The 15,477-nt window shown below is 37.5% G+C and overlaps 1 protein-coding gene across 11 annotated transcripts in view; it reads right to left on the bottom strand.

The window, feature by feature from the left end:
* ITSN2 (intersectin 2) overlaps positions 1 to 15,477 on the bottom strand; it is a 127,225-nt gene that overhangs the window by 67,233 nt on the left and 44,515 nt on the right. For all 11 annotated transcript variants that reach the window (XM_055540789.1, XM_055540786.1, XM_055540797.1 and 8 more), the window contains exons 6-15: positions 13,866 to 14,072; positions 13,652 to 13,748; positions 12,453 to 12,592; positions 9,655 to 9,718; positions 8,959 to 9,096; positions 8,413 to 8,498; positions 7,404 to 7,666; positions 6,427 to 6,576; positions 3,598 to 3,738; positions 2,523 to 2,610 (exon numbers count right to left, since the gene is read on the bottom strand). In XM_055540789.1, coding sequence (XP_055396764.1) covers positions 2,523 to 2,610; positions 3,598 to 3,738; positions 6,427 to 6,576; positions 7,404 to 7,666; positions 8,413 to 8,498; positions 8,959 to 9,096; positions 9,655 to 9,718; positions 12,453 to 12,592; positions 13,652 to 13,748; positions 13,866 to 14,072 — 1,374 coding nt within the window. The remainder of the gene's footprint in view (positions 1 to 2,522; positions 2,611 to 3,597; positions 3,739 to 6,426; positions 6,577 to 7,403; positions 7,667 to 8,412; positions 8,499 to 8,958; positions 9,097 to 9,654; positions 9,719 to 12,452; positions 12,593 to 13,651; positions 13,749 to 13,865; positions 14,073 to 15,477) is intronic.

The following is a 15,477-nucleotide window of genomic DNA, read 5'->3' as shown; positions in this document are numbered from 1 at the left end:
GTATGGCTGTGCTTTTCCTTATTCATTTAACAATGAGAATGCTAATGTGAGTGAGACTTTCCTCCATATTTTCTGAATAAATACTTTTGATATATAGTAAAGTTACTAATTTTTATATGCTGATTTTATATCCAGGCACCTTGCTAAATTCTTTATAATTCTAAGAGCTTTCCAGTATTTCAATAAATATTTAATCATTAAATTACACATCTGTTATATGCAAGGCCCTGTTCTTTGTTCAACAGTAGGTAAACGTGAAAGATAAGCATGGGTTCTATTCTAGTGGGAGATAAGCATTGGGAGAAATAAAAGTCAAAGAATATTCATTCTTAGTATTCAAACTGAGCAGCAGTAATAATGGATGCTTTTATACCAAATGTGATCATATCCTATCTACGAGCACTGTGTTGGATAAATGAAGGAGGCAACACTGTAGTGCAGTGAGCTTTAGAGTCAGATACACAAGAATTTGAACCTACTATTAAATGATCTTGTGTGTATGCTAAGTCGCTTAGTCATGTTAGACTCTTTGAAACCCTATGGACCATAGCCCGCCAGCCTCCTCTGTCCATGGAATTCTCCAGGCAAGAATAGTGGAGTGGGTTGTCATGCCCACCTCCAGGGGATTCTCCTGACCTAGGAATCGAACCCATGTCTCTTTTGTCTCCTGCACTGGCAGGCAGGTTCTTTACCACTAGTGCTACCTGGGAAGCTGAGACAATCTTGGGTAACTTCTTATTCTCTCTGAATCTCAGTTTTTCCAAATTGAACAATGGGAATAACAACTACTACTTCATAAGGTTGTTGTAAAGATGAAAGGAAATAACGCATGAAAACTGTCTAGCATGGTGCTTGGTGCGTGGCTGATAATTTTACATGGTTACTGTTATGGAGTGAGGAATCTAAGGGATACTGGGTACTTTGTAAACTCCAAATAAGAGCTTCCTATTCTGGACTGGACTAGAACAAAGATTAATAAATTTATAAAAGCTAACCTGAACAAATTAAGAAATAAAGCAAAGGAGCAAGACATGAGAGACTAAAATACCACTTCATTATTAATAAAGCTGATGTTAGATAGCATGGTTACCTATGCTCTACCAGAAGCAGAGCTCTACTGGGTCCCTAACAAGACACATCTACATCCTACTCACAGTTCAGATACTGACAGTGAGGATGACAACATACTTTGCACCCTGCACTGATCAGGAAGGCTGTCTTATGTTGCCTCTGGAATGCCTGTGAGGGGTGAGGTGGGAGCTGATACACTTTAAATAACCAAGAAAAGAAAGCACCCTGTTCCAGGAAGATGGTCTGAGAAGAGACGTCAGTGGAAGGTGGGGGACATGATAAAAGTAGTTCAAAAGATTGATTTTTCTATGCCTGGTGCTTCTTCCATGTAAGAAGACTTTGATAAGAATAGCGGTCCCAGCTTCTTTCTAACTCTTACATAATTGGTGAGATCAAGATAAGGACCTGGGCATATGTGCCCCTATATCTTTCCTATCCCTTGCTTTCTTGAGGTTGAACTGCCCACAGGAATCTGCATTCTATTTTGTTCATGCACCCAATGTCTTACGTTGGGCAGCTGTACTGCTCACAGATAAATCATGCTATCTAATGTCAGCTTTATTAATAATGAAGTGGTATTTTGGTCTCTCATGTCTTACTCTTTTGCCTTATTTCTCAATTTGTTCAGAACCTGGGCAAAGAAGAGGGATAACTCTACTTAATTGGACCTCCTCAACAACCAGAAGTGTAATAAAGAGCCATAAAGTGAAAAACTGGCACTCGGTGGGAGACATTTAGGATACTTTAGCTAGTTTTAACACATTTGCAGTTACTTTTCTTTAAATAAATCTTTCTTCTGCTACGCTATTATTGGCATGCTATCCAACATAGAGATTTTTTTTTTTTTTTCAGTTTTCTGGTTGAGACTTGAATCAAGAGAAATGTTATATTCTTATAAATTACACTGGAATATTTTGTTCCACAGATGTCAGAGGGCCAAGTTGGTAAAAATTCTTCACATGAATCACAAAGTTAGATGATTTAAAGTCCCTGGAAGGGTATGCCAGTTGCTTAGGCCTATCATTGTTGTACACTATTACCCTAGAGTCCAACAGGTTTGGCTTCATAGAAAAGTGTCCTTATAAACAGTTCTTTCTACAATTAGTGAAGAATCTTGCCAAAATGCACAGACAGCATTGTGTTCAAGCCAAACTGAGGTCTTGTTTAACTGTAATCTAACATTTTATTTGATTAATATTTAAAATATATAAATAAAAATGGTGTGAGACAGGAAGTCAGATCACAATTGTTACTTTATTTGCATTTACTTTTTATTGCTAAAAATGACCCAACATGTGATCATTTTCACATAATTTAAAAAAGTTTAACTATAGTCAAAAAAATGTTATTTATAATAGAATGATGCTATTTTTTAAAAGTAGCAGAGTATGCCTGACACATTCAGAAAAGAATAAAGAATAAAAGACGCAAAACAAACCTTAGCGACTTACCAGGTGTGTTACCAAGCTGCATGTTTTTAATTCTTTCACTTAATAACTGCTTCTCTGGCACCAAATAGATAAGTTTATTTTGATACTCCTTAAAAAAGAAAAAGTAATACCTGATTAAAACTCTGTAATGTTGTCTAAGAATTTTTTGAAAATGTATAAACATGATTTGATCACTCGTAAAACTTAGTATAGGATTAATATGTAGAATAATATATAAATTGCTTACAACTTGTAAACTAGAATGGGATCAAACATGATTTAAAATACAAATACTTACACATAAATCCATTTACAAAAGACTGGCTGAAAATAAAAGGTGGTGAAGAAAGCTTTGCTAGTAGGGTATGTCAAGAAGCCTGACAATTTCCCATGTCCTAAAGGATGAGAACAGGCACAGCCTAAGAGGTGCCTTTGGTATCTGCTCTGAATGGCGTGTGGAAGCAGGCTATGATACCCCAGGATGAAGATCAAAGAGGGGCCAAAAACTCAGGGATATCTGGGAAAGCAGGTGTAAATCAGACAGGAAATGTTATTTGGCGTCTTGTCTACATCTGCTGTGAGAAAGTAAAAACATTATGTTAATTACTGTTAGTCCTTACAGAAAAACACATTTGGTTAAGAGGACTCGAGATGCAAAATGCTTCCAGGGTCTCTTTTCTGCACAAATAAACAGCAGAATTACCAGGTCCCTGAGGGCATATTTAGTAATTATATTCTCACCACAATTTCTGAAAGAACAACATTAGGTAAAAATTTCCTAAAAGTAGTCACAATAACCTTAGTTTAATATATATTTATGTATGTATTTATTATAGACTTAAAACACAAAGTGGCAAATGCTCAGGGAATGTATAAATATTAAGCAGAATTTAGCCAGGTGTCAGGCAGAGTTTTAAGGAGTCCATGAGATTCCTGATATTCCACAAGGTTGTGAATGTCTACTACCCTTTTACAAGGAGGTCACTAGAGGCTCCACAGGGTTCAGGACCCCAAAAGCAAAAAATCGCTAGATTAGGAAGAGTTATTTATTAGTAACTGCTCACAGTGAAGGACGATTCAGCAGCCAAGCACTCACCTGAAGCTCCTGTTGAAGCTGCTTGATTTCCATGATTTCCAGGTCACACTGCTTATCCAGAACTTCCAGCTCAGTCTTCTGAGTTTGCTTTCTGAGTCGGACGTCTTGAAGTCTGCCTGAGATCTGCTGATGTTTGCCATTCTACGGGAAGACCATATAAATACAGCTACATAAAATGCTACTAAAAAATGCTCCCATCAAGAGAATAATATTTTTATTTAAATTGTAAATGTCATTTGTCATTTATATTCACTCTAGGATAAATGTCTAAAACCAAGTTAACTCAAGAGAGTGATTAGCAGGAAACTCTTCTGTTCATGGAGTTCTCCAGGCAAGAACACTGGAGTGTTGCCATTCCCTTCTCTGGGGGATCTTCCTGACCCAGAGATTGAACCCAGGTCTCCTGCATTGCAGGCAGATTCTTAACTGTCTGAGTCACCAGGGAAGCCCCTAAGATAAATGTCTAATACCAAGTTAACTCAAGAGTTATTAGCAGGAAATGTACCATTCTGAGTATAAGAGCCTTAAGTGAGAAAGCACAGACACAACACACTGAATTTTGTCTTCTGAACCCAGCATTCAGACACTAATTTTTAATATTAAAATATAAAAAAATCTCAAAAAATAATGAGGACGAGAGGGTGTTAGTATGTGACATTTAGGGTTACCTTCTCTGAACTTCTAGTTCTACCTTCAACACTGCCAGCTAATTCCTCTAACTAAACGGTGTCCAGGACTTCCCTGGTGGCTCAGAGGGTAGAGAATCAAACCTGGGTTTGATCCCTGGGTTGGGAAGATCCCCTGGAGAAGTGAATGGCAACCCACTCCAGTATTCTTGCCTGGAGAATCCCATGGACAGAGGAGCTTAGCAGGCTACAGCCCACGGGGTCGCAAAGAGTCGGACATGACTGAGCAACTTTCACTTCATTAAACAGTGTCCAAGAGGGTCTCTTTGGCCATGATACTCTTCTCCTATAACAATATTTTTTTTTCCTTTCTGAGAAGAAAAAAAAAAAGGAACAAAAAATAGCAGAGATTCTCAGTGGAAGCTAAGAAGGGAAAGGTGTTATGGGCTGAATCGTGTCCCTCCAAATTCATATGTTGACTGTATTCTCAGTGACCTCAGAATATGACCATATTTGGAGACAGGACCTTTAAAGACTTCACCTTTAAAGAGGTGATTAAGATTAGATGAGGTCAGATGGGGGCCCTACTCCAATCCAATTGGTATCCTTGTAAGATGAGAACATCTGAATAGAAAAGAGACAGCAGAGATACACAGGCAGAGAAAAGCCCGCATGAGGACACGGTGAGAAGGCAGCCATCTGCAAGCCGAGAAGAGAAGCCTCAGAAGAAACCAGGTATGTTGACTCCTGCATCTTGGACTTCCAGCCTCCAGACTGTGATAAAATTAACTTCTGTTGTTTTAGCCACCTGGTCTTTGGTATTTTGTTATGGCAGGCTTAGCAAACACAGTGGGGTGAGGAAAAAAGAGGCCACTGATTAAAAATCACCAATAGTGAGGTTTTTACTGAAAAGTCTGTTTCATATTTGAGAAATATAATGCTGAAGGGAATATGCTGTGCCCATCCTGGAGTTCATGTTATTTTCTTCAGCAAATATAAGAATAGGCTTTTCCAGACTCTGTACATTATTCTATGCTACTTGCTACTGTTTGGTGTGTTACTCCAGTTCTTGGGGGTATATACAGTCTTAAGGATTCCTCCCACTGTATTTTGAAGAAAAAAATATATAGCCAACATAATGGTTCAGACAGATATCCAAATAGCTACAAAAAGAAGTGAAAGTTCTCAGGACTGTTCTGTGGTACTATGGCATGCTTAATAATTGTGGTATGCTTTTCTACCTATTTGAAAGCAAAAAACAGTATCTTTTTGATGAAAGATACTATGACTTTTTAAAAATGTAATTCATCAGCCAAATACGATATCAGATTACAATTAAACAAGATGTAAATATGGTTCTACTATACATAGCTGCTGCTGCTGCTGCTAAGTCACTTCAGCCGTGTCCGACTCTGTGCGACCCCATAGACTGCAGCCCACCAGGCCCCGCTGTCCCTGGGATTTTTGCAAAACCCTACTATACAATCAGGTCAGGTTTATGGAACTTCAGAGTTGTAGTCGAATATCTTCTCACCCTGCATTTCAAGCAAAGTCTTTTAACACTTTGATGCCCCAACATCTGATGTGTGAAAACTGATAAGCATAATGGCCAATATTAGTTAACAACCATAGTCTTAGAGAACTGAAAGAAACAGTAAGAGATCATTTAGGTCAGCAGTTTCCGATCATTTTTTTCCTTTTTAGCAGTAGAATCCTTTTTTCCCAATCAAAGCTTTTTTCCCAATAAAAGTACCACAGATTAATGTGGCGATTCTCTGTGGTGAAGTGTGGGTAAAAGTGGGGAGAGGAGACATTGTCCTGCCACCTTGGCTCCTCTTTCCCACCTCTTGCTTATCCTTCTGTAGACCATCTTCCAGTATGAAAAAATGAAAATCACTGAACCAGCACAAAGTTTTACTTTACAGATGCACAAAGTGAGGCACAGAAAAGGGAAATGTCTTACCCAAGAGTACACTGCCTATCCACATCTAAACTAAAACCACAACACAATTCTCAACGTTTTGAGTCACTATCCTTTTTTAGTAAACCATACTGTCTAGACTGTTAAAAAGCACATATGAAAATATGACTAATTATATTAAGATGTAATATATTCATGAGGTTGATTTAAAAAACAGTAATAATTCTCAACAAGTAACTCTTGCATCATTCAGATAAATTTCACTTAAATCTATAAGCATACCAGTGCTTCCAACTCGAGATGGAGGCTCTTCTTTTTAGAGTTTAACCTGACAATTTCTTCCTGTTCTCTATTCCTTCGACTGAGAAGCTCCTGCCTACGAATTCTCTCCCATTCTAAACGACGTTGTCTTTCAAGTTCCTGTTTTGCGGCCTGAAAATAATGAACCAAGGTTAATTTTAAAATTAACACTTTTTGTATCATTCAAAAACTGATGATAGGACAAAGTAAAGCTGAGGCAGCATTTAGCACTGAGTGGACTCGAGGTCAAAGGGTAACTGGGCAAACCTATTGTTATCAATGGACCTAAAGACTTCCACAAAAGCAAATTCATCTACCAGACTTTCTGACTGCGTCAAGCACCATCTTCTTGCTACAGTTACTTTTCCCTTAATAAACAAAAGGACAACTCCATACATATAGATGTTAGTAGGAATAACTGCACCTTTCTTCTGGTATCAGGGAATTAAAAAACTTTTATTTACAATTATTTCAGTGGCACTGTAATTTACATGCACAGTCCTTGAAAATATAGCCAGGCCTCCCAGGGACCCCGCACAGCACCATTTATCCCAAGGATCTGTGTAAGCTCACCCTCTTAATTCCTCTCAAGGCTTTCTTTCTGCCTCTCCAATTAACTTGACCTTTTACTCTGGATCCTAAGCTTAGTTTCATTTAATGACCTGATCAACTGACTCCTTCTTCTAGCTCCTCACTCAACTCAGCTTTGCGACCAATCCTGCTCTGATTGAGATACCACCTGCAGATATGCTTTCTCTACCAGCTGTCAGTCCTGGAAACCCTTCATAAGCAAGGACCCTCTTCCCTTCATAGGGGAAGGAAGATTCAGATTCATACAGGGTAAGAATGAATGAATGAGGCAGAGAAAAATAAAAGTACCATTTTTTATCAAATGAAATGTAGCCACTTATTAAAGGAAATTATTTCCCTGGAAATAAAATAACATAAAAAAAAATAACCTCTCGTCTTTCTATCTCTTTTCTCCTTTCTTCTTCCCGTTGTCGCTCCAATTCCCTCTGCTTCTCCAAGCGTTTTTCTAATTCAAGTTGTTTCTTCCATTCTTGCTCTTGTAGCTCTCTCTGTTTTCGTTCCCATTCTTCCTTTTCCTTCTGGGCTTTGCGCTCTGCCTCCCTCTGCTGCTGCTCCATCATGGCCTGGCGTCGCTTCTCCAGTTCCATGTTGCCCCGCTCATAGTTGGCTTTCCGCTTGTCCTCGAATGTAACTAAATAAGGTACAGCATAAGCACTCTTCAGCAGCACCTACTGAACCTATAATCTGGTTTCAACATCCTCATGCCTCGTGGTCATGTGAATGCAATTTCTCTTTGGATACTTCTAAGGATAATCTTAATTCAAATGTAAATGACACAATATTTATTTTCTTATAAGAATATTCATTTTGGGGAAAAAAACTCATTCTGGGAAAAACAGATCACTAAGTTTGAGTCCATCCAAGAGAAAAATAATTTTACTATTCCTGCCAATAAAAATACTTTTCAATTCTTTTCTCAGTATTTTCTTCAAGGATAACCAAAATTGTATGGCTCTATATTTGTTATATGCCATATATATATAACATATATGTTACATATATGTTAAAAGTTATATGTTATATAACTTTTTAGTATTTTTAAATATATACACATGTACATTTTCAACCAATATTTAAACTTTTTTTTAAAGCTCAAGATTTCATCATGAAGCTTGCTGTAATGCTTTTTCCAAAAGTGGGAAACACTTTAAATTGGACATCTAATACATACAATCTTGCCAAATATATACACCAGTCTCTTCTTCTCAATTTTGACAGTCTTAATTTTATTGATGTCAAAATCCATCCTATTCATCAAATAGTTTCTCATATAGCATTTAATATATTAAGAAAGTTAAAATTCTAAATATTCATTTCTACTTCACAGTAAAAAAGAGCATTCACTATAAAATATACAACTTGGACATTCAATGTTACCTGGTAATTTTTTCTGAGGTTCCTCTTCTTGTGCTTTCTGGTATGAAGGCAGAGTTCCGTTAATGGAATCAATTTGCTTTCCTCCTCTAAGAAAGGCAAACAACAAATAAATTTAGCATTATGAGATCTGAGAATTTTAGACCAGACTATATAGACTATCAATGACTACAGCAATTTAATATTTAGCATATAATATTAAAGATATTTAAAACATTATGGTCTATAGTTACACTGAACATCAGTATACAAATTATCAAGCCAGACAGATCTGGATTCAGAACATGGTTCGACCAGTTGCTATTCTTGGGTAAATTTATTTCGAATCTCTTTAGGCATTAGTTTCCTTATCTATAATGTTATGAAAACACATATGTACTTCTAAAATCTACTCTCTTATCAGTGTTACTCACTAAATACCAAAATCAAATGGCAATGTAAATGCTTGATTTTCCACAAAAGTACAGAGACCTCAGGAATTCCCAGAGTAAAAATCTTGTCTGCCAAACATGATTGAAACAACACCCTTTAACCTTCAGAGACACTCACCTAAAAGATGGAGGGACAAGCTCAGGAGGTAAAGCCAGCGGCAACGGCTGTCCAGCTTTGGCCATATCAGTGAGGTGCATCGCAAGGATGAACTCCTCAGCTTTCAGCTGTCCATCACCATCAATGTCAGCCAGAGTCCTAAAGAAAGTATAAAGTTTCTCAACTTAGAAAGCCTATTCAGAGTAAAATATTTTCAGAAGAGTTCAATCTTTTTATTTTTAAAGCAAGAGTAATGACAGAAAAACAGCTGGGTTAATATATTTTAGTGAAAAGTACATACAGAAAAGCGAGCTTATTTTTGCCCTTAGTTTCCATATCACCAGAGAGGGAAGAAATTTTGAAATGAAAAGGGAAATATTCCCTTCAAAAAGGTAGCTTGTCTTGGTTCGTGGTTAATTCACTTATCAAATCACCTCACGCTCTACAATGAAAATGAGATACTCTCTAATTCTCCACAGAAGGTATTACATAAAAGCAAACAAGTTTTACTTGTAAGATAATTAAATGCCAAATTCTCAAGGGTAACATTTTACAAAGCAATTTTATTTGCTTGCAGGTTTGCATTAACTGTCACACAGTTGCTTTTGTGGAACATTTTTGAGTCACAAACATTTACAGAAATGGCTTCTTTCTTATGTCTAATTAAAAATCATACAGAATGTCTAGTTAAAAATCATAATTAATGGGCAAACTCACCATATAGTAGCTAGCTGAGTTTGAGAAAGATTTGACTGAAGAAGAGCATTTCTAGCTTGAAAACCTGATTTAGTGGGGGAAAAAAAAATACATAAAAGAAGATTCTTTAGCCTCTTAAAGTCATGCAAACTTAAATAGCTGTACTCGTGAAATAACACTGCTGCTATCCTGGGATTTTACCATGCACGAGGCACTGAGCATTCAGTAGTCATCAAAATAAACACATCCCCTGGACCAAGGAGTTTAAAATCTACAGTCAGTAGAAGAATGTGCTCCCATGTCCTTCCAGAAGATAATGGTCCCCACAAGTGACTGACACAAAGGACTATGCCGGTATTAGAGGCCAAGCTCCCAAGCACAGCTTTGCTTAGCATTTTCAGATTTGCTCTTATCTCTCTCATCATTTCTTTGTCTATACTCTTCCTCTTATAAATAACTTGTAAATCATTCTTCAAGTATCTGTCCTGGGCACTCTGTTCTCTCTGTGCATTCATATCCATTTCTATGACTAAACAGCACCTGGAAGCAGAGGATTCCCAAATGGACATCCACAGCACAAGCCTCTCCTTTAAATTTAGACATCTATATCCAGTTGAAAAATTTATGTATTTCACAAGCATATCAAACCAAGTACATACCAAACTACTCTTTCAATCCCCAACTAGGCCTCTCTTCCTAATCTTCACCCCAATCTTCTCTGTGAATGGTATCAAAGGCCATCCAGTAGCTCAAGCCAGAAATCAGAGTCCCCTCTTAACCCTCCCTGTCCTGTACAACCAGGTGCAACATCGAGTCCTACAGTTCTACATCATTGTATGTCTAAGCCCTTCTCACCTGTGAAGTCAAAATTTAACGTCACCTTCTCAGAAAGGCCTTCTCTGTCCATTCTACCCTTCAATATATTTCCTGCTTCTATCCTTTATATCTCATAACATAATCTGTAATGTTAACATTTATTTGCTTGTTTACCTGTTTGTCTGTTTCACCTATTATGCTAAGTTCTATGAAGACAAAAGCCTTGACTGCTGTGTCCATTAATGCATAACTCATGCCTAGTATCTAGATGCTTAATAAATGTTTGCGAAAGTAATGAATAAAATTGTAACCCAAAGTTTTCCTCTATCTTAGCTGCAACGGGGGCTTACTTATATGAGAGCATCTGATAATAAAGACAGCTAATGTTCATTGAATGCTTACTATGTATGGTAAACTGTTCAACTTCTTTTCTCTCCTACAGTGAGACAAAACAAAAACGTGTTTCCTTAACAGGCTCCTGATCTTCAATGAATATATTTCAGAACAGAAAATCCCTCTTGGTTTCAGAGGAACACTCACTCCTGGTGAGCCTGTCTGGGGCTTTTTGGCCGTGATGAATCCGGAGGCTTCTCTGGTGAGGGCCTCCGGGTTGCTAGAGCAGGTACCACGCCTCCCACTGTCAGGTGCATAAGCCATAAGCGCCCGAAGAGTCAGCCCTACCCTGCGTCCAGCCTGAGTCAAGCAGCATCCGAACAACCCCACACAGAAGGCACACAACTGCCGGCTCTTCCTCAGCAATCACTTGCACTAAAGCCAGCACAGATGCTGCTAAATCCACGGCTTCACTCAACTTTAAACACAAAGATCTGGATAATCAAAGCAACATATTCTATATGGAACAGACTCAAATATACCACATATTGTGACAAGCAATCAAATGTTTATATTATATAACTTTAAAATCTTTTCCATTCTTTTTTAATAGAAACCACATACAGGAAATACACTGGAAATAGCTCACAGCCTCACTCAATTAACAATACTCCTCAATACACTTCATACAAGATGTGAGATTTGTGGAGTTTTTTTTATGTTAAAAGGAAGATTCTTTTACAATGTTTTTTACAATGTCAACCTCTGCTGTACAGCAAAATGACTCAGTTATATACATACATACATTCTTTTTCAGTATCCTTTTCCATTATGGCTTATTGCAGGATACTGAACACGGATGTGAAATACATTAGGACCTTGTTGTTTATCCATGTAGTAGTTTGCATCTACAAACCCTAAACTCCCAATCGATCCCTCTCCTTACCCGCTCCTCCTCAGCAGCCACGAGTCTGTTCTCTATGTCTCCGTCTGTTTCCATTTGGTAGATAGGTTCATTTGTGCCATATTTTAGATTCCACGTATAAGTGATATAATATCTGATAAAGCTCTACTTTAAATACCTACTCTGTCTAAACTCTAAGTCGTTGCTGAGTGAGGAGAGAGGGCCAGTGAGGAGACCAGAATTCTACTTGCCTAGTACCCTCTGTTTACGTCCACTTCACCATTCTCAATTAGTGAATTTGGATGTTTGTTACAGCATGGACTCAGATGTCCCAGGGGGATCTCAGGTTATCTCAGTTTTATAGCTACACATGGGTCGGAGCATTAAAGGGTGAACAGTGTTCACGTAGGGTGTTTGGAAGGACAAGCAGAGAAAAGACCCAATGAGGAAGGAGACTCTCACAGAAACTGAGCTGAGGCTTAGTATCACACTCTGGTCACAAGACAAGGAAAATGAGGTTTGACTTTCTCAAGGGAGAGGTCGTCTTCTCAAAACATTGGGTGTGTATCTCTGTGTTTAACTTGATTATAAGAACTTTGAACTCTTACATAACTTAACCGTTATTTGTATTTATCAAATGACTGCTATTTTTTTTGGATGTTAAAATTTTAAATGAGCTACAAAATACAACTTCAAATAAAAGTTCAATAGAAGTCCACAGAAAATCATAACTTTCTCACATTCTTAAGCACTGTATGCCACTTACCTGAGAGGTATCCACTCATGCTTTTGTCAAGACTATTAAATTTTTGCCGATATTTTAATCTTGAAGGCTGAGGAACTGCCCACTCTGAGGTCCCAGTCTTGGGTGAATTCCCTGAGAGGGAAGCAGTTGAGGAAGTTGAGCTGTAACAAAATTTATTTAAAATTTTTGTTACTAAATAAAATACATTTAAACTTTATAAGTCAAAGACAATAAGAATCCTACCTTCTATAACATAACAGTAATTGGTTTTGTATATGATATTGAAACAACAATCTATCTTTACGGTATTTTAGGAAAGTAAATATCATATGAAGTTTCGAACTACCATATACCAAATACCTATCATGCGACAGGCCCCACACAGTGCTAGGGCCTTTATAAATATTATGTCTAATGCCCATGACAAACTTAAAAAGATATTACTGTCTCCATCTTTTATATGGGCAAACTACAGCTCAGTGATGTTGAGAAAAACAAAGTTACACAATCAGTGAGTGTTTAAGCAAGGATACAGACATTGTTTTTCTGGATCATTGTTTTAAAGAGTATTATTGTGATTTATACGAGGAGTGATGATGAATGAACACTGATGCTTTTGTGCCTTCTGAAATTTAAAGGATACTCAATTAGTAGTTTTTGCTCAAGAAATAATGTGTAATGATCATGAGATGTTTTGAGAAATTTTTTGCAAGGAAAAATATGTAACTTTGGGCAAAAAATTGACTGATTAAAATATAACAGGATATTTTTAGTTTACATAAAACAAATTTTTCAGAAGTAAAATACCACAGACAGTTAATAATTCTAAACATAAAATTATTTTATGTGAATTACAAATAGTAAATTTACCTATAGTATTTACATTTGGCCATTAGAAAGTAAAAACTGGATAAGCTCCAAGTTTAAAAAACAAACAGTCATTTGTTAAATACGCCTTTGTTTGTTGTTTAGTCACCAAGTTGCATCCAACTCTTTTGTAACCCCACGGACTGTAGCCCACCAGGCTCCTCTGTCCATGAGATTTCCCAGGCAAGAACACTGGAGTGGGTTGCCATTTTCTTCAGGGGATCTTCTTGACTCAGGTATCAAAAACCTGTCTCCCCTGCACTGGAGGTGAATTAGGCAAATTCTCTACCACTGAGCCACCTGGGAAGCTCTTATTGAAAGCCTAAAAAGTTGGAAGTTTTAAGTATTCATACCTACTAGATCCTAAATCAATCAGAGACTGGGCTTTCTGTATATTAGCACCACCAAATCCTCCCATCATCAGACTGTAAGATGACGTATGAGGCAATGCTAAAAAAAAAAAAGAAAAAGGTTCACATTAAACAATTTCACAAAGTATCTACTGGGATGCAAATATAACAGTTTCTTCACATAAAAATACTGACTCATTAGACACAAAGCACTTACTTGAAGAAGAATAAGGAATGGATAAAGGCTGAATGAGACTGACGGTTCCATTTGGTAATGATGAAGTGCTAATGGAAGGCATTAGGGGAGTCGCCATCAATAGGGAAGGGAGGGTGGTCCCTGAAGTCGCCGAGGACAAGGGTGGTGCTATGGGTGCAACTGGAGGCAATGACTGAGGAATGGACAGATTGGGCATGCTTCCCATTCCTAAGGACAAAACAGAACACGTTTTCTGGTGCTGGTAAACCAATTATAAAACACAGGACGGAAAACAAGTTTACAATACAGTGAGCAGCCGCTGTGTTACAGAAACACTGTGGGCAAACTATCAATGGATTTAAACACTTCATTAAAGCGAGCTGGATCCAGCAGTGCAAGAGGTAAACTACTGCTTTTAATATCAATATTCTGACCTGTGTGAACTGAGGCAATGTCTATTAAGAAGCTAAAATTCTTTTCTAGTATCATGAATAAAACTAAGTAGGCCTTTTCCAACTACCCATTAGTATCCTCAATGAGAGAATGTATCACCTGATTGAATGTGGGTTTTTGTGTAGCGATAATAAATACAGTGCTGTTGAGTTCACAGACACACACACACACACACACACACACACCCCCCACAAACTCTTCCCTCCCCCGCAAAGGATGTTCTAAATTCTACATACTTAAGGAGACCCATTTATGCATACACATTATGTGCAGGAAAAAAAGCATGCCATCTGTTTCATTTTTCTTATATGCAACACACGTATGGATTCAAGGAGAATTCTTTAAAAGGGACAAAGTGATGACTCATTTGTTTACTAACTGCAGAATACAAAGTATACTATATTAATATGATTACACAATGATTTGGTATTTATCTCTAGAATTCAGTGCAAGAGTGAAAGAATTTAGCATTTTAAGATCTAACATCTGGAGTGGAAGATCATGGTTCAGATATAAAGAGATTCTACTTGAATGTTCCAATGAGTGCTCCTCACAAATAATTAGTAAGAAAATGGCTAATAAAAATTAATGGAAGACTGGTGATCTCAGATGAATATTTAAATTAATTAGCACAAAGTTTCCAACTTTTAGCCCTAAATTTGTCTGGCAAATTAACCTTTAAAGAAATTTCTACTAATGTATAATTCATCAGTCGTGTCTGACTCTTTGCGACCCCATGGACTGTAGCCTACCAGGCTTCTCTGTCCATGGGATCTTCCAGGCAAGAATACTGGAGTGGGTTGCCATTTCCTTCCCCAAATTTAAAATTACTCCCCAAATTAAACCACTTTGAACTTAAATTGTTCATATTTTTGTTATGCATACAAAGTATAGAGGAAACTAAGTGAGAATAGTATTTAGGATCAGCTATGACTAGCAGGATCATATAATCTATCATCCAACTGGGAATTATGAAAGGGAGCACAAACCAGATTAGATGCCAGAACAACAGGCATAAATCACACTGTCCCTGGGAAACTGGGACACATGGGCTCCCAAGCTATGACAGCGACCTTAACATTTCTAATTTCAGACATGAAAGTTAACTTGGGAGTCCGGGGACTGTCATTTTACACCAACAAATCCTTTTCTGATTCTCAAACATTATGCCTAGGAATCA

Source organism: Bubalus kerabau, chromosome 11 (assembly GCF_029407905.1).
Source record: "Bubalus kerabau isolate K-KA32 ecotype Philippines breed swamp buffalo chromosome 11, PCC_UOA_SB_1v2, whole genome shotgun sequence".
In the NCBI taxonomy this organism is placed as follows: Eukaryota; Metazoa; Chordata; class Mammalia; order Artiodactyla; family Bovidae; genus Bubalus; species Bubalus kerabau.
Note: the sequence above shows the minus strand (reverse complement) of the source record. Positions and strands in the feature narration are given on the sequence as shown.